This window comes from Marmota flaviventris, chromosome 1 (assembly GCF_047511675.1).
Source record: "Marmota flaviventris isolate mMarFla1 chromosome 1, mMarFla1.hap1, whole genome shotgun sequence".
NCBI lineage: Eukaryota > Metazoa > Chordata > Mammalia > Rodentia > Sciuridae > Marmota > Marmota flaviventris.
In genome coordinates this window covers 169,241,868-169,260,935 of record NC_092498.1, presented here as the reverse complement: position 1 = coordinate 169,260,935, position 19,068 = coordinate 169,241,868, and the positions used below count along the sequence as shown (strand labels likewise).

Here is a 19,068-nt window from a genome sequence, read left to right as displayed (position 1 = left end):
GTTATAATTTATGTTATAATCTACTTTCAGTTAAAATTATACTTTATATAGTGTTAGGACTATAATCCCTTATACTTTTATAGTACATATTATAAGTATACTTCTTTTTTTTTTAAGGAGAGAGAGAGAATCTTTTTTGTAGATGGACACAACACAATGCCTTTATTTTTATGTGGTGCTGAGGATCAAACCCGGGTCCCGCCCATGCTAGGGGAGTGCTCTACCGCTGAGCCACAATCCCAGCCCCAAGTATACTTCTTACACTTATATAATAAAATTATATAGTTCATATGAAGTATAACAACTTGTAACAATATACTTTCATTTCTCCCCATGTAGCCTTATTTTTTTCATACATTTTACTTGTATGGCCTCACTGTGGGGAGTCCTAACAGAGTTGGTCTGTCCACTTGCCCTGAAAAATCAAGCAGAAAAAGTAATGGTGAATTGGAAAGGAATTTATTCAGTATAGCTATCTTGCAAAGACAAGGAGACCCAGTGTTCTGAGCCCTGTCTTTAGGGATACCAACAAGAACTTCAAGTTTAAATAGAGAAGGGACAGAAGCTGGGGACATGAAATATGCATAGTTAAGCAGTTTGGGTCAAAACTGTGGTCTGGTTGATAATTATCTCAGATCTGGTTCTATAAGTTCCTTCTGGCTCTGGGGATGTTGTTATCCCTTGAGAAACAATTGGTTCTCTACACTGCTTTTGCTTAGAGGGCAGCCTCAGTTCTTGTTATAGGATAGTTTCTTCCACATAGTGGGGTAGTTTCATCATAGGTTGATCTGCCTGCAAGTCTCGCTTTTTCTGGATTCTTGAAAATATCTTAGTTACTCTTTTCTTGGTGTTTTTAATTGTGAAAGAGGTCAAGAGAGATGAGGCAAATTTAGAGCTATCAACCTTGTATTTACCAATTTTTAGAAAGACACTCAAGTGATTAACATGTCTACATGCAGATTTGAACAGGAATTTGACCTAAAGTTTAAGGCAACAAAAGAAGACCAATGCAATGTGAAGGCAGAGATGCTTTTTTTCCTGCTTTTAATTACCCATCAGACATCCTCAGGACCAAGTGAAGAATCAGTGCTTTTTTAACAAAAGTAGGCTCAACCCCTTATTGTATGTATATTCACTGATTTTTCTCCTTCTGAATATTATGAATGTATTAGAAAATTCTAGAATTTTAGTATTCCTTTAAAGAGCTTTAAACTTTACTTTGGTGGGTAGTTAAGTTACTACACTATTAGTTTAATCTTTTAAAGAATTTTTAAAGGTTTTTTTATGGCAGTTTTGAAGTAACCTTTATTCTAAAGCTAGGTTAGCATCACTACTAAGATAGCCCTTCTTGTGTCAACACTGAATTCCTCAGCTGTTCAACAAAAACTCACCTCTGCTTGGCAAAAAGTCATATCTCTCAGTAGTGTATGGTCTCTGAGAGCTTTCAGTTGTATGGCTTCCCATTCTTTGCCTAATCTCCTGAGATTTTGCCCTGCTCTTATATTCCTTAGTATTTTCCAATAGAAGTAAAAGAACATCTATACCAATTTTTCTGGAGCTTCTTTTCAATTAATTTCCCCATTTCTGATATTCTGCCAACAAATTCCAGCCAGCTTAGTCCACCATAACTAAATTCTATCTGTTCAACCCAAGAAACTTGCCAAGCTTTGAATCTGACTACCTCTGTACCCTGCAAATCTGGAAAATGATGCTTGGTAGACAGCTCAGGCAACCTTATGAGTCACTTATTTGTCTCTTTTCTCTCAGTGGCCATAGTTCTGCACTAGCTATTATAAAATTTACAAAAAAAAAAACAAAAAACAGTTTCATTAATTTTTTGTGGTTTTATTGTTGTTTACAGCAGGAAATTAAGTATAGCCCCAGTTATTCCATCCAGGCTCTACAGCAGAAGTTGATGTCTTTCAATTTTAAAGTCAACAATTTAAAATACCCCTTATTTTTGATATACAGGGCAAAGAAAGAAATTGAATACCAGGAACTGATGTTTCTTTTAACTGGAGGAGTAAGTCTTAAGGCTGCTGAGAAAAATCCTGATCCAACTTGGCTGCAGGATAAAAGTTGGGAAGAAATTTGTCGAGCAAGTGAATTTCCTGCCTTCAAAAAATTGAAGTAATTATTTACATTTGATGATTTAACATTGAATAGTGATGAGTAGATTTGTAATTTAGTGATTTTTATGGTTCTTTTTAGTTTATTGGTTGGTAGAAAGATGGGCTTTTATTATTTTGTATACAAATGTAGCTCCTATGTTACAAAAAGTCAAAGCCAATTTCTTTGACCCTGTACCCTTGAATCTGTCATTCAGGTTACCATTATAGAAACAAAAGCTGCTATACCCTAAATTCTGGAAGATGCCCCAACAAAGGTAGATTAAAGATTATTTAAAACTTCTTTCATTATAAAGAACTACCTTTCTGTGCCTCTGAATGGTAATAAAAGAAGAATCCCAAAGATCTACTGTTAATAGTGAGATTGAGAAGACCAAGTTTAATAATTTCAAACTTAATCCTTAAGTATTTCTGTAAAGACTGAGAAATGACTACCCTTTTCTTCTCCACTACAGCTGGCTTTCTCAAGTATAGATATATGTCTTCCTGGGAGCCAGGCATTGAAACACAATCTCATTTGTCTCATTAGTATTCTCCAAAGGCTTCTGGTAAAAGAAGCTTTAATTTAGTTGTTTCAGTTCTTGCCAATCTTCAGTCCTTATAAAAAAAAAAAAGAACTTTTTATTAAAAAAAAAAGTGTGTGGGAGAGGTACTATTCTAAGTAATAGTGGCCTAACCAACAAGAAATTAAAGAAAAGGAAATAAGTGCTTTTTATGACAAAGATTTTCAATTACTTATTTAACTGAAATAACTTTATTGAAATGTCTCCACATAAAAGTTCACCTTGCCCCCAGCAAGCAATTAGATGGGATCTGTGTGTCACTTAAATGCCTTCATGAGAACTGGAAATAAGCCACTCTTTACTCTCTTAAGTCAAATCACATTCTTCTGGGCTATACCCTACAGAATTAGCTTTAGGAAAAACAGTAAAGGTCCTGCCAGATGGCCAGTAATAGCCCTTAGTGCTTCTGGAAGAGGACCAAGAAGAGCAGATCAGCATGGACTGTCCGCCTCAGAAAACAGGGTATGGGAAAGATATAGTTCTGAGCTGGTGGGTATTGTGGAGATTCCATATTTTTGTGTAGCCATTCTGCCTTGCCACAAAGATTATTATTATCATCATCCCTCCCCCTCCCCCCTCCCCTCCCCCCTCCCCCCTCCCCTCCCCCCTCCCCTCCCCCCTCCCCCCTCCCCTCCCCCCTCCCCCCTCCCCTCCCCCCTCCCCTCCCCCCCCCTCCCCTCCCCCCCCCTCCCCCCTCCCCTCCCCCCTCCCCTCCCCCCCCCCTCCCCCCTCCCCTCCCCTCCCCTCCCCTCCCCTCCCCTCCCCCCTCCCCTCCCCTCCCCTCCCCCCTCCCCTCCCCTCCCCTCCCCCCTCCCCTCCCCCCTCCCCCCCCCTCCCCCCTCCCCCCTCCCTCCCCCCTCCCTCCCCCCTCCCCTCCCTGTCCTCCTCCTTCGTCTTCTTCTTCAATGTATTTTTAGTTGTAGGTAAACAGAATACCTTTATTTTATTTTTATGTGGTGCTGAGGATCAAACCCAGAACCTCACGCGTGCTAGGCAAGCACTCTACCTCTGAGCCACAATCCCAGCACCCCCCCAACCCAGGATTCCTTCTTTCTTGTGCATGTGCATTAGCAGGTGGGCATACTCATTTTATTTGACCTTTGTTCCCCTTACATACTTAATGGCCCTTGGATCTCATAGCTTGTTCTTTCCAGCCATGTCTGATGTCATCAGTTATTGCTCTTCTTGGAGGGTTCACATAGAGGTCACTGTTGAGTTGAGGAAAAGAAGGGTGGCCTTCCAGCCCTTGCCTTGATTTTGACAATGCAGGTCAATGGCAAAGATCTCCCTAGAACAATAGCTATTAAACAGCAAAGAAGCCATAAGAGCATACTGTTGGGCCAAGACTCACTGATAGCTACATGTAGTCCAGGGTCATTGGAGCTGCCAAGACAAGCAATTATTTGCTGAATGTTCATGGACCATGCACAGGATTAGGCACCCAGGGATCTGAAAACTACAGAGCATGTCAAGCTGGTCTGTACCTGGGATACTAGTGAAGAAAAAGCAGTGCTGGGAGCAGAAAGATGCAGCCTGGGGGTCTCTGCATGTCCAATGAGATGCAGCAGAGTGTGGAAATCCAAGTGATTTCAACAGGACCTAGCATACAGAACTCATGTTCTAATTGGTGAAGTAGAGGTTTTCATTAGGTGCACATTGAATGTGGAGGTCTTCAGGCCACACAGGTTGATGATGCCATACTATGAAGAGCTTATCACTGTTTGTATCTGTCAGTATCATATTAAATTAGTCACTTGCCAAAGCAAAGGGATCTGAGCTCTGTATTTGGTCAGTTTACCTCTCACTCACAGCTTATGGGCTAAATGACTATCCTTCCTCATGATGAGAAGAAAGATACATTGAATTCCATTCTGGCTTCTTTGTTTTCCTGCTTGTCCCCTCCTCTGCAGCTGAAGTCTTCTGTTCTGTACTTTCTTTTGCCAGATGTTATTCAAGGGGAAGTTGGCAGTTGTTAGTCCAAGGAGCAAGCAAGCAAAAAATAGCTTTCCCCTCCCCCCCCCCTTGGTGGTGAGGAGTGAATGCAGGACCTTACACATGGTAGGTAAGCATTCTACCACTGAGTCACATCCCTAGCTCTTTTTTCAAATTTTTGTTTTGAGACAAGGTCTTACTAACTTGCCCAGGCTGGCCTTAAACTTACCATTTTCCTGACTCAGCCTCTCAAACAAAAAAATAGCATTTCTTTTGTTTTTAATATTTATTTATTTATTTTTAGTTGTAGTTGGACCCAATACCTTTATTTCATTCATTTATTTTTATGCAGTGCTGAGGATCAAACCCAGGGCCCCAAGCATGCTAGGCGAGTACTCTACCACTAAGCCACAATCCCAGCCCCAAAATAGCATTTATTTTCAGGACCAAAATAATACCCTGGTAAATATGATACTGAAGAACTTCCAGTTGTACCCAATGAGGATGAGACTTATCAGGCCCATTGCCAGAGTTTTATAGGCTCTGTGGTTTCTATTATACCTCTCTTTAGAATTGTGTGAGTCAAGAGTTCTCTTGGTGGCTTCTTCTCTCATGTCTTCTCCTACTCTGCCAGCTGCCTTTATTCATTTCTGTTCCTAGTTAGAGTGTACTTTCCAGCTTCCCCTCAGTTACAGTTCCTGTAATCTAGTGATTTTTAAATGGCTCTATAACTTTTTTATTTTTTCCCCTTGCTCAACAGTCTCTCAAAACCTTTCCAAATAAAAACAATAATTATTAAACGTTTTTCTACTAGGACCCATTTTTGTGAACATTTACTGGAATGGCGGGAAATCTATGACAGTAAAGAGCCACATAATGCAAAATTTCCAGCACCATTGGATAAGAATCTAAATGAACTACAGAAAATAATAATTCTTCGGTGCTTAAGGCCAGATAAGGTAAAAGACATATGTGGTTGATTTGGAATCCAGATAATTTGCCATTTATTAAATACTAGTCATAAAGTATAGTCATGTACTGCTTAATGATGTTTCAGTCAATGATGGACCTCATAATATGACAAAGTTCACATTGTATTATAATGCAGCTGAAAAATTTCTGTTACCTAGTGATGTTGTGTCCATCATGAGGGCATAGTGTAATGCATCACTTACATATCTGTGGCATGCTAGTGTATCCATTGAACCTCCAGTCATATGAAAGTATAGCACAGATAATTATGTAACTATATAATACTTGATGATGACCATAAATGATTATTGCTGTTTTATTTTCTACACTATATTTTAATTATGAATTTAGAATGTACTCCCCTTTATTTTAAAAAACGTGAAACAACCTCAGGCAAGCCTTTCAGAAGGTATTTCAAAAGAAAGCCTTCTTATCATAGGAAATGACAGTTCCATGGGCATTAACACCCCCTGAATACCTTCTAGTGGAATGAGATATAAGGTGGAAGACAATGATACTGACAATTCTGATCCTGTGCAGGTCTAGGCTAATGTGTGTGTTTGTGTCTTAGTTTTACAAAATAGTTTTAAAATTTTGAGAATTTTTAAAAATAGAAAATATTTTATAGAATTAGACTATAAAGAAATATTTTCATACAGCTATACCATGTATGTTTTAAGTTTCTACAAAAAAATCTCAAAAAGTTTTAAAAACTTTATAAACTTGTGAGTGAAAATATTATAGTAAGTTAAGGCTAAATTTCTTATCCAAGAGAGAAAAACTTTTTAAAATTCAGTATACTGAGTCTACAGTGTTCATGGACTCTGTAGTAGTACATGGTAATGTCCTGGGCCTTCACATTTGGTCATCATTCAATGAATCATCCAGCGCAACTTCCAGTCCTAATTAGCTCCATTCATGGTAAGTGCCCTGGACAGATGCAACATTTTTCTTTTGTATTATACTTTTACTATATATATTTTTGTTTAGATATGTTTAGATTCCATTTAGATATGTTTAGATATCATTATGTTGTAATTACCTATAATATTCAGTACAGTAGCATGCTGTACAGGTGTATAGCCTAAAAGCATTAAGCTATATAATAGAGCCTAGGTGTATAGTGCACTATATCAGGTAGGTTTCTGTAGATAATATTCTATGATACTCAGGAAATCAACTAATGACACATTTCTTGGAAATTAATCCCTGTTATTAAGTAACACACAGCTATATTATTATTTGATTTTTGGCGGGGTGGGTTGGTTTTGTTTTGTTTTGTTTTTTGGCAGTCCTAGGGATTGAATCCACAGCCTTGTGCATGCCAGGCAAGTGTTCTACCACTGAACTACATCCCAGCACTGTTATTTGGTTCTTTAATTCTCATTTCAGATACTCACACGGTATCAAACACAGTATCTCATTTCAGAACCCCACAGATGGGGTAATTATCCATCTGTGGGTTTATTGGAGATACTTTTGGCCATTGTTTCCTCTTCAGGATTTTTTTTTCTTTTCTTTATGGCACTGGAGATTGAATCCAAAAGTGGTCTACCACTGAGCTATAGCCCAGCCCTTTTTTAAAATTTGAAATGGAGTTTAAGTTGCCCAGGCTGGCCTCCAACTTGTGATCCTCCTGCCTAAGCCTCCCAAGTAGCAGGGATTATAGGCGTGCACCATTGCATTTGGCTTCTCAAATATTTTTTGCCAGCCCACCCAAGATTCCAATTATATATATGTTAGGCTGTTTGATATAGTGCCATACTAGTGATGTTAAAATGATGTTATTTTTTTTAAATCTTTTGTGTCTTTGTATTCATTTGAATAGTTTCTGATGCTCTCTTTATTTGCTGATTTTTTTCCTTTTGTAGTGTTAATCCCATCCAATAAATTTTTTAGTTATGTATTTCATCTTTAGAATAGTTTTTTGTTTTTTTTATATGTGTTCTGTTTCACTTTTCACTCTGCTCACGTTTTTTAAAGCTTTAAACACAAGTTATAACTGTTTTCAAATCCTTAACTGCTAATTCGATCCATTTCTGGATATCTTATTTTACTTATTTGTCAACTTATTTTACTCTTGGTTATAGATTATATTTTCCTGCTTCTGGGCATGTCCAATAATGTTTGATTGGGTGTTGTACATTGTAAATTACTGATGGCTTATTTTTTGTTATATTCCTATAAAGATAATGTGTTTTAGGCTGGGGTTGTGGGCTCAGTGGTAGAGCACTAGCCTAGCATGTGAGAGGCCTTGGGTTCTATCCTCAACACCACATAAAAATGAATAAGTAAAATAAAGGTATTATGTCCAACTATAACTAAAAAAATAAATATTAAAAAAAAGATTGTTGTTGTGGGGCCAGGGTTGTGGTTCAGTGGTAGAGTGCTTGCTGAGCATGTGTGAGGCACTAGGTTCGATCCTCAGCACCACATTAAAAAAAAAAAAAAGACATAAAATAAAGTTATCATGTTCATCTACAACTAAAAATATTTTTTAAAAAAGATTGTTATGCTTTGTCCTACTGTTTAGGAATCAACAAACACTAACTGTGGACCAAATCCAACCTTTGATTTCTTTCTTTTTTTCTTTCTTTTTAATATATATAATATATATATTTAGTTGTCAATGGACCTTTATTTTATTTATTTATATGTGGTACTGAGGATCAAACCCAGTGCCTCCCACATGCTTGGAAAGCACTCTGCCACTGAGCAACAACCCCAGCCCCCATGATTTCTTTTATCCAGCCCATGAAAGAAGAATGTTTTACACATTATAAAGTAACTATTTTAAAAATAAGAATATGCATCAAAAATTGTATGTGTCCTACAAAGCCAAAAATATTTACTATCTGGCCCTCTACAGAATAAGTTTGCCAACTCCTGTGGCTATATAATTAAATTACTTGACTTTAAATTGTTCCTTTTGAGTATTATTATTATTAAAATTTGTTAGGGATGATCTTAAATAGTCTTTCCAACTGATAGTTTAGCCCAACTATTAAAGTGTTGCCCTTATGGGATCTTTCCTGAATGTCCCAGGTGATCATCAAGGACTCCTCATTGTGTTTATTGGGAACTTTAATGAATTTCTAGTCTTGCATGAACTCTGATAGTTCCCTGAGCCCCCAGCTCACACCTCCCCAATCATTCTTTGCTTGGCCTTATACACACATGCCACAGTATCCATAAAAAAACTCCAAGGTTTTTTAATATAAATTTCTGAACTCTGCCTGAATAGTTCTCTCCTAATTGGAACTCTACAACTCCTGGCTGCCTTGGTCTCCTTGAATTCCTTTTCTGTCTTATCAGCCCAGCAACACTGCAATGCTGTGTATGAGTCTGCTTTCCATTGCTGTAGCAAAATACCTGATACAAACAACTTAAAAGGAAGAAAGGTTTATTTTGGGTCATGATTTCAGCGGTTTCAGTCCATGGTCACTTGGCCCCATCATTTTGGACTTTTGATGAAGCAGAGCCTTTAGTGGTAAACATGTTGTGGATCAGAGCTGCTCTCCTCATGGCAGCCAGGAAGCAAACAAAAAGAGTGAGGAAGGGAATAGGACAAGATATATCCTTCCAGGGCTTGCCCCCAGTTACACCTACTTCTTCTAGCTAGGTCCCATCTCCTGTAGTTTTCACCAACTCCCAAAAGTCCATTCAATTATGAATCCATCTGTGGATTAATTTGTTGATAAGATTATAGATGTAACGATTCAGTCACTTCCCAGAAACCCCACCTCTCAATTGCTGCATTGGGAACGAAGTCTTTAATATATGAATCTTTAGCGAACATTCTAGATCCAAACCATAACATTCTACTTCTAGTCTTACCCTCTGTAAAGAAGAAAGCTGAGGAATTAATAGGGTTCACTTTGTTTCCTTTTTATCTAGGATCACAGTCCTGCACCACCTAATGCCAATATCTTTAATGGTTGTTTTATTAATTTTGCCTGTTTTAAAATTGTTTATAGTGGGAAGGTAATTCTAATCCCTTTAACTAGAAACAGAAGATGGTAGAAAATCTTGTACATGTCACAAAATTATTAGTCCAAATGTGTAGAAAAATATTTTTATAGGTGGGATAAGTAAGATAATACCATTTTTCACACACCAAGAAAGGTTATTATGTGTTACAAAAGGAAAAACTTAATAGAAAACACAAACATCTATCTTCACACATATAGTTTAAACTTTGGCGGTAAAGTAAAATTTATTTACAGTTTTTAAATGTTAAACAGTAAGAAAGACTGTTCAAGACTCGTAACAAGTAGTAGTCAAGGCTCACAATAGAGGAGAGACATAAGGCTCAACTCTGAATACAACAGAGATGGTTGGGGATTTGCAGCCAAGGAGAAGGGTAGGAGAAAGTACTAATAGTACATTAAGGATAGAGAGAATCCTGACCCAAAGGATTTTTGCTTTAAGCAGGCCAGTATGATCAGATTTGAGGGATTAGGGTGATTAATTTAATCAGATATGAAGGATGGTGGGTTCTTACTAAACTGATTTAGCAGAATTCTTGCTACAGAAGGTCTCCTAAGGACAAGGCCTAGTAGAAAAAAGATTCAGAGGAGCCTAAGGTTTGGTCAAGGAGAGAATCTGTTGTCACTTCACTTTCCTTGGCTCAGGTATACCATATATAATATGAAGGTGTTAAAATGATAGCAACAGTCTCTTCCTTCCTTCTCTGTCCTTCCTCCCTCCCTCTCTACTTGTTACATTTTTAGTAAAGTCACACAAGGAGCATTATCTAATGTTTCATTCTATCTCTGGGCAGGTTCAAAAGGAGGCTACCTAATTATCTCATTTTCTCCTACCCGATAATAATGTGTGTGTGTGTGTGTGTGTGTGTGTGTATGAGAAAGAGACCAATTTGTATTTCATTTTCTATAAACAGCTTTCTCCTCTGCCCATTTTACTTTTGGATTGCTATTCTTCTATTAAATTAGCAAACACATTTTGCATATTAGGGAAATTAGTGCTTTGTCTGATATGCTAAATGCTTTTTTTGGCCAGGTTCAAATTTCATTTTTTCTCATTTTTCAATAATAAAGTTGTTGTATGAAATAGAAATTACTCCAAAGACCACATTTTCTCTCTTCACCAGATAACACCAGCTATAACAAATTATGTAACTGACAAACTCGGAAAAAAGTTTGTAGAACCTCCACCATTTGATTTGACAAAGAGTTATTTGGATTCAAACTGCACCATTCCCTTAATTTTTGTGCTGTCTCCAGGAGCAGATCCCATGGCCAGTAAGTGTATATGTTGTAATATTGTAAATTTCTAAGAAATTACAATTAAAATATTTTGCTCATTGCCTACTTGTTATATGATTATAAATCAGTTAGTAAATCTGGCATTCATAGGGAGAGATAACTAGAACTTTCTATGATAATACATGTATACATAGAAATCATAAGGCATATTTTATAATTCTAAAGTAATTTCTTGTTCTCTTCATAGGCTTACTGAAATTTGCAAATGATAAGTCTATGTCTGGAAATAAATTTCAAGCCATTTCACTGGGTCAGGGACAAGGACCAATTGCAACAAAAATGATTAGAGCAGCAGTAGAAGAAGGAACTTGGGTTTGCCTACAGAATTGTCACCTTGCTGTCTCCTGGATGCCCATGTTGGAAAAAATATGTGAAGATTTTAGCACTGAAACCTGTAACTCATCCTTTAGGCTTTGGCTCACAAGTTACCCATCTCCAAAAGTATGTGTGTTTATTATAGAAGTCAATTTAGCTGTTACATTGTATGTCTTGAGTTTTAGACATTTGTTAATTCACTGGTTGTATGCATTTTTAGGGTCTAAGATTGCTATCTTGCATAATGTTTTTCATATATTTTGTCTTAGTTCCCAGTAACAATTCTACAGAATGGAGTAAAAATGACTAATGAACCTCCCACGGGTCTTCGGCTAAATCTCCTTCAGTCATATCTCACGGATCCAATTTCTGATGTTCAGTTTTTCAAGGGATGCCAGGGAAAAGAACTGGTAACATTCAACTTCTGAAACTTTTAAATTGTTTCATAGTGATTAAATGTGTTAATATAAAATTGTTATTTAATATTTTAAAATTCATGCATTTCCTAACAAGACAAATTATTCCTACTGCTTCATTATTTTGTTCCTGGTTGTTTGTGTTCTGCTCACCACAAGTAGTAACATTGAAATAAATATTTTTGAATGAACGAATGTATCTTAGGTTATAAACCAAAGTACAACAGGGTTTTCAGTTAACAACCAAGAGTAGTAATCTATTTTTACATCATTTATTCATTCTTTCAACAAATTTGTGTATTAGGCACTCTTTAGGTGCTAGACACAAAGCAGTGAGAACAAAATAGGTACAAGGAAATCTGCCTTCATGGAACTTAAATTCAAGTGATAATGTCTTAGCATATTAATAATGTTTTTCAGCATATCCGTCTAAAACAGTTTACATGGTGTTGGGTACTTCAGAAGGTCCCAATAAAATAATACTGTCTGAATTATTACCACTTGAGAAGCAGGAAAGAATATAAACATAGAGGAACCAAGCATAATCTTAATTTTTTATATAGGCTAGATTGGAAGATAATGTAACTTATATCTGTGAGAAAACGGATTACTTATTAACTGAACCCCAAAATTAAGATTTACCTCTATAGGAATAGAGGAAAACTCAGTTCCCTGCAAGAAGATCACTTCTAAGAGAGAAAAAGGAGAAACTGAGCCACGCATATTGGTTAATTTTCCCCAAAATTTACTACCTCTTCTATAGCAAATAAGTATAAGGATGGAGAAAAGTAAGGGATGATATGTTAGTTGAGGCTTCCCACCATGGAAGGAAACAACATTGGGAGAAAATTGTCCCTCTGCCCTCTTTTCAACATATAGTATTTATCACATTTGCCTAGTTGAGCTAGAAGAATGTTACTGAAGGTGAAACATGACCAAATTCTTTGGAATCCAGCCACCTCTGCTTAATGATAATTTTGTGCGCTTCTACTTCTGCACATTTTGTTTGTAAGGCTATGAGAAAGGGAAATATTTTGTGTGTTTTTAGCTAGAAAAAGAACTTAGTAGAATGGAGGAAGTGGTATAGTATTTGATTCCCATCCAGTACCTAGAAGCTAGTACCTAGGAGCCCTAGTACCTAGAAGAAAGAGGTCCCGAAACAGAGAATAACAAGCAGAACTAATTTGGGGCTCAGATAACTAAAAAAAAAAAAATTGTGCTGTGTTGGAAAGAAGCACTCTGATTCTTTCTATATTACAACTTGAGCAAACAATATTGGGATCTGGGGACATCCAAAATTAGCCTCCATGTCACATAGCATCATTTTATAATCATTGGCAATAAGTAAGGCTTCACCAAGCAACTTCTCGGATAGTAAAAAATAAAAATAAAAAAAAAATGGAAGCTGAAGTAAGATCAGAAAAAGTGCAAATGCCTTGTAACATTCATTCTCAGCATGCATCAGATTCTCCTAGAAGGCTTAGTGAAACATCTTGGTGAACCCCATCCCCAGAGTTTCTAGTTCAGTAGGCCTGGGATAGGGCTTAAGAATTTGCCATTCTAAGTCTCAAGTGAAACTGATACTGCTGATCCTGAAATCACACTTTGAAAATCATTGTGTTCTAAGAATTTTTTAGAACATCTAGTTTTGGCAGGATGGGGGAATCTAGATAATAGGACTATGAGCAAACTTTCCTGATATCCCTTTTCACATTTCTTCAGTTCATATCTAATTTTAGCTACAACTGTAAAAGAGATGATAGATCTTTGTGTACTCATTCACCTTAGGCTGATAGCATCCCATCTAAGTATGCATATTTCTGCTTTCTGTCTCCAGGAATTCTCTATGCCACCAGAGCCCTTATGGCCTACAGATACATTATCACTTTGAGTTTTGTCAATTTTATTTTATTTTTTATTTATTCTAATTAGTTATACATGACAGCAGAATGCATTTCAATTCATTATACACAAATAGAGCACAACTTTTCATTTCTCTGATTGTACACGATATAGAGTCGTACCACGTGTGCGGTCATACATGTACCTAGGCTAATGATGTTCATCACATTCCATCATCTTTCCTATCCCCATGTCCCCTCCCCTTCCTCCCTCCCCTTTGCTGAATTTTATTTTTTTATTTAATTTATTTACTTATTGGTGAAAATAATATTGTTGACAGGGAACACTTTTCTCAGAAGAATTGTGTCCCTGCCATAGCAAAAGCTTTAATAACTCATTCTAATATTGACTTTTCCTCTTGCCCCATGTTCCTTTCCCCACTCTTTCTTTTCTGCTTCATGGGGTCACCTCCCATATAAGCCCACCTTCACTCTAATCTTTCCTTCAAGTTGTGCTCTTGGAGGAACCCAATCTAAATAAAGACCAAAGACAGAAAACAATGCAGCTATTTAGTTTTCCAAAACTTGAATGATGGTCTCTACCTAAAGAAAAGCCATTATGTGAATGCTGAGTGAAATAAACCAGACTCAAAAAGTCAAGGGTTGAATGTTTTCTCTCAGATGCAGAAGTGAGAGAGAAATAAGGAATTAAAAAAAAAAAAAGATGTAGGTTGGATCTCTTGAAAATAGGAGGGAGAATAGTGGAATAGACCATGGGAACTGAGAAGGAGGAAGGACGGATGGGAAAGGGCAGGAACTGCAGAATGAAATCACATCATGCTATGTGCATGTATGAATATATCACAACAAATTCCACTTCTGTATTTAATGCACCAAGTAAAAACATAAAGAAAATGAATTATGTGAAAATACAGTGTCTGGAAAATATATGTAAATTAATATGTGATTTATTAATATATGAAAATACATGTTAATTCTTTCCATTGCCAAAATGTTATTCTCATATCAGATGTTTCACCATAGCATTTATCTAGTATATTTAAAATATGCTTTGATTTATGTACATTATTTCAAGAATATATCAGTTTAGTAATGCATAGCATGCTTGCTTCCCCCGACTCCCCACCCTGCAGTGCTTGTAATTGAACCCAGGGCCTTGCACATGCTAGACAGACATTCTACCACTGAGTTACATCCCCAGCCTTTTTAATTTTATTTTGAAATGGAGTCTTGCTAAGTTGCTCAGGCTAGTCGCAAACTTTGTGATCCTTCTTCAGCTTCCCCAGTATCGATAATTACAGGCCTGCACCACCACACCCAGCAGAAGGCTTGCATTTTAACTGTTTTTGTTTGTTTGGTTGGTTTTTTTGAGACAGAGTCTTGGTATGTTACCCAGGCAGGCCTTGCACTCCTGGGTTTAAGCAGTCCTCCTGCCTCAGCCTCTTGAGTAGATGGGACTTCAGTTACACACCACCATGTCCTGCTTGCACTTTTATAATAAATAAGCCAGGTACAGTGAAGTATGCCTGTAGTTCCAGCCATTCAGAATGTAGATTTAGAACTGTTTGAGATTACCTGACTTAAAGTACATGGCATAAGTGCTTGAAATGTACTTAGGGCTACCTTAAAAAATGTATGGTCATACCCAGAATGCTGACACAGGTTATGAGAGGCCCATGTGACATCCATATTTCAACATATGAAGTTATCATGTATAGACCAAATGAACAATGCTTTCAAAAGTGATCTCTAGATGAAAAGTAACAAAGTCTAGAATTATATATTGGGATTTTTCAAATCCTAATAATTATTCTTCTGAATTTATAGTCTCAAATACATGCCAGCAAGACTACAGGACAACATTTGAGTACTGAGATTGCAAATATCTGTGAATAATACCAAGGTATTTTAGCCAATATCTGAATCAAATTGTTGTTACAATTTTTGCATTTTAATGAAGTTTAATATTGCGGTTAGTTTAGCTTTGGAAATTTGAATTAAGTGATAAGATGATGTTTTTAATAATAAGTATTATTTTAGATCTTTTTAAAATAGCACTTCAGATACATAGTCAAATAGATACATGGTCATAGATCCTTGTAATGAAAAAGGTCACCTGTTCCCCTCATCTTACTGATGAAAATCTAATCGTAATTTTTATTGTATAATTTTTACATGAAAGGCATGGGAGAAGTTGCTATTTGGAGTTTGTTTTTTTCATGCCCTTGTGCAAGAGAGAAAGAAATTTGGTCCTCTTGGTTGGAATATTCCATATGGATTTAATGAATCAGATTTACGCATCAGTATCCGGCAACTACAGGTAATATTGGAAAGGAACAGAGCTAACATTTATGAATGATTATTGTTAATTAGGTCCTACGCAAGCCCCTTTGTTTACAATAATTGATTCAGTTCTCCCAACATCACTAATACATGGGTAGATTGTTGTAATAGCTTTTTTCCACCTGGATTCTTTCAGTTGCAAATAATGGGAAACTTGATTCGAACTGGCTTAAACCATAATTAAATTTATTATCACACATAAAAAAGAGGTGCATAGAAAGAACAAGCTCTGAAGTTGGTTGATTGAGCCACATGACAGCACTGTTATCAAGAACCCTGGTTCTTTCATCTTTTTGCAGTGCCACTCTCAGTATTGGCTTTATAGGTTCTCACTGTCTTTCCTCCTCCACTCAGCCAATTCTACAATTTAGTTCTATCAGCCAACAGAAGCAGGCTGTCTACATTAAGCAGAAAAGTAATATATAGAAAAGTTATATATGGAAACAATGGAAAGGATATTTGGTACCTCACAGGATTACCAAGACAGTTGGAAATCCAGGCTCAGAGGAAAGGCATCTAGAGCCATATCTAGAATTATGACTGATAAGAGCAGCATCTCTACCCTTGTTGAATATTAGAAATCAGAGCCTGCATAAACTGATGACTGAGTGGATAGACAATCAGGCAATGAGTTGTTGGTCTCCGTTTCTCACACATGCCACAAATTTAACATTAAATTCTCTTGGGGGTCTCTTGGTTTGGAGGAAGGAAGCCAGATGAACATATCTTTGCCCTCCCTCAAAGACAAGAGAGGGGGAAACTTTCCTCTTTCCACAAATAATTTATTATCAAAACAGATGACCATCCCTCTTTCTCAGTCTTCCTCTCCTGTCTCTTGACACTTCTTTTTCTCCCAGACATACGAGAGTCTCTTTGGCTCTGGATAATCTAGAAAAAGTTTTTCTCCACTGTGCACCATTTCTGCTGTAACTCCTGCCCTATGAACTAAATTTTAGAAATAGGAAAAGCTTTCAACCAGTAACATATTATCCCAATATATATGCTACTTAAAATTGCTATACATTAAAAAGAGTATAGAATCTAGAACTGGAAGAAATTATTTCACATTACTTTACATTTTCAGACTGTTTACTGCTCTACAGGGTTACTGGGAGATGAATAACACAATGTAAAAGCTATGTAAATAGTTTTTATTCCTATTATTTCCATGATAATAAGGAAACTAGAAACAATATGTATTCTTTCTTAATTTTCTTATTTGCTTTAATTAGTTGTACATGACAGTTAAATGCATTTATGCACTTTGATATATCATACATAGATGGGATATAATTTCTCATTTTTCTGAGTTTACATGTTTCAGAATCATATTGGTCATGCAGTCACATATATACATATAGTAATAATGTCTGTTTCATTATTCTATCTTTCCTATCTCCACATCACCTCCCCACCCCTCGCATAACTTCCCTCTACCTAATCTGAGGTAACGCTATTCTTCCCTAGTGCCCCCTGCCTTATTATGAATTAGTATCTGCACATTAGAGAAAACATTCAGCCTTTGTTTTTGTGGGATTGGCTTATTTCGGTTAGCATGATATTCTCCAACTCCAGTCATTTACTGGCAAATGCCATAATTTTATTCTTCTTTAAAGCTGAGTAATATTCCATTGAGTATATACACCACATTTTTTAAATCCATTCGTCTATTGAGGGACACTTAGGTTGATTCCATAGACTAACTATTGTAAATCGAGCTACTATAAACATTGATGTGGCTGTATCACTATATAGTATGCTGATTTTAACTCCTTTGGGTATAAACCAAGAAGTGGGATAGCTGGGTCAAATGGTAGTTCCATGTATTCTTTATCAGTGAAACTTTGTCATAGTGTTTGAGCAAGGTTCTGGCACTACAGGTTGAAATTGTTTTTATAACATTGTGAAAGGTCTCCTAAACCAGGCACCAGCCTCTTGGCCTTGATGTTATTGGCATTTGGGGCTATGGGCAATTATCCTAAGATTATTTAACACCATCCCAGGCCTCTATCCCATAATGCCAGTAGCACATCCACCACATTTATGACAGTCTAAATTATTTCTAGACATTACTAAATATCTGCTTTGGAACAAAATTGAGCCCAGTTTATCCAAAATGAGGTGTGTTCAATTTCACAATTAAAAAGACTTTGGTAATTTCCATGTCATCTTTTTTTAATTATTAATTATTTTTTTCATTAAAGAAGCAACATGTATTTATTTTTTAAATGGGAGATGCATATAAACAAAGAAATTTAAAACAAAACACTAAATCCAAAGACAACCAACCCATGCTGGTAACTCTTTCAACACCTTTTCTGTGTAGATAGATAGATAATGCAATCTTAAAATGGAAATAAATGGAAGGAATTTAAGCTTTTTCTTCATTTTTTTCTTTGTTTCAGTTATTTATAAATGAATATGATACAATTCCATTTGAAGCTATTTCTTATCTGACTGGAGAATGTAATTATGGAGGAAGAGTTACAGATGATTGGGACAGGCGCCTCCTATTAACCATACTGGCTGACTTTTATAATCCACACATAATTGAAATGCCTCATTATAAGTTTTCTCCCAGTGGGCATTATTTTGCACCTCCCAAAGGTACTTATGAGGACTACATTGAATTCATCAAGGTAACTGACACCACTGTAATATAGGGTTGGATTTATGTATGATTTTTCTAAAAGGAAATGATGAAATGTTCCCTCTCTAATGTGTACATTTTAGACAAGTATTAATGATTTCAATCAACTATCATGTATTTGTTTTCTTACTGGTTAGTGACATTGGAAAAGTTTGATTCTTCTATCATTTGATGTTCAGTTGGTTTTAAACCTTTTATTGATCTGCACAGGTTTCCCTTATGAATTAATGTTTTATAGGAAAAAAAAATACCCTCCTTAGATTATTGGCTGGAGCCTCTGAATTTAACTGACAAAAGACAGATTAGCAGGAGAAAATGCATTAAATTTGTACTGTGTTACAAGGGTTTTTCAGAAAATAAGTGAAAACCAAAAGAAGCAGATTACATGGGAGTTTATATACCGTCTAAATAAAGGGTGATGAATTGTGAAGAACTGACTAAACAAAGGAAAGGTGGCATGGGCTTCTGTGGGTAATAACTTGTGAGAAAGTAATTAGGAAATATACGGCAAAATGGAAGATAAGAATTATCTTAGTACAATGTGTTTGTATACACTCATCTTCTAGTGCCAGCCTTCAGTCTCCTGTGTGATAAGAAT

At 36.4% G+C, this 19,068-nt stretch overlaps 1 protein-coding gene and 1 pseudogene across 1 annotated transcript in view; one reads left to right on the top strand and one right to left on the bottom strand.

The window, feature by feature from the left end:
* The window catches only part of Dnah12 (dynein axonemal heavy chain 12), a 260,520-nt gene that overhangs the window by 226,257 nt on the left and 15,195 nt on the right, over window positions 1–19,068 (top strand). Inside the window, exons 61-67 of the mRNA XM_071618864.1 lie at window positions 1,972–2,130; window positions 5,439–5,583; window positions 10,710–10,860; window positions 11,072–11,325; window positions 11,469–11,609; window positions 15,660–15,797; window positions 18,226–18,459. Coding sequence (XP_071474965.1) covers window positions 1,972–2,130; window positions 5,439–5,583; window positions 10,710–10,860; window positions 11,072–11,325; window positions 11,469–11,609; window positions 15,660–15,797; window positions 18,226–18,459 — 1,222 coding nt within the window. The remainder of the gene's footprint in view (window positions 1–1,971; window positions 2,131–5,438; window positions 5,584–10,709; window positions 10,861–11,071; window positions 11,326–11,468; window positions 11,610–15,659; window positions 15,798–18,225; window positions 18,460–19,068) is intronic.
* On the bottom strand, window positions 3,695–4,477 carry LOC114080012 (DDB1- and CUL4-associated factor 4 pseudogene; annotated as a pseudogene).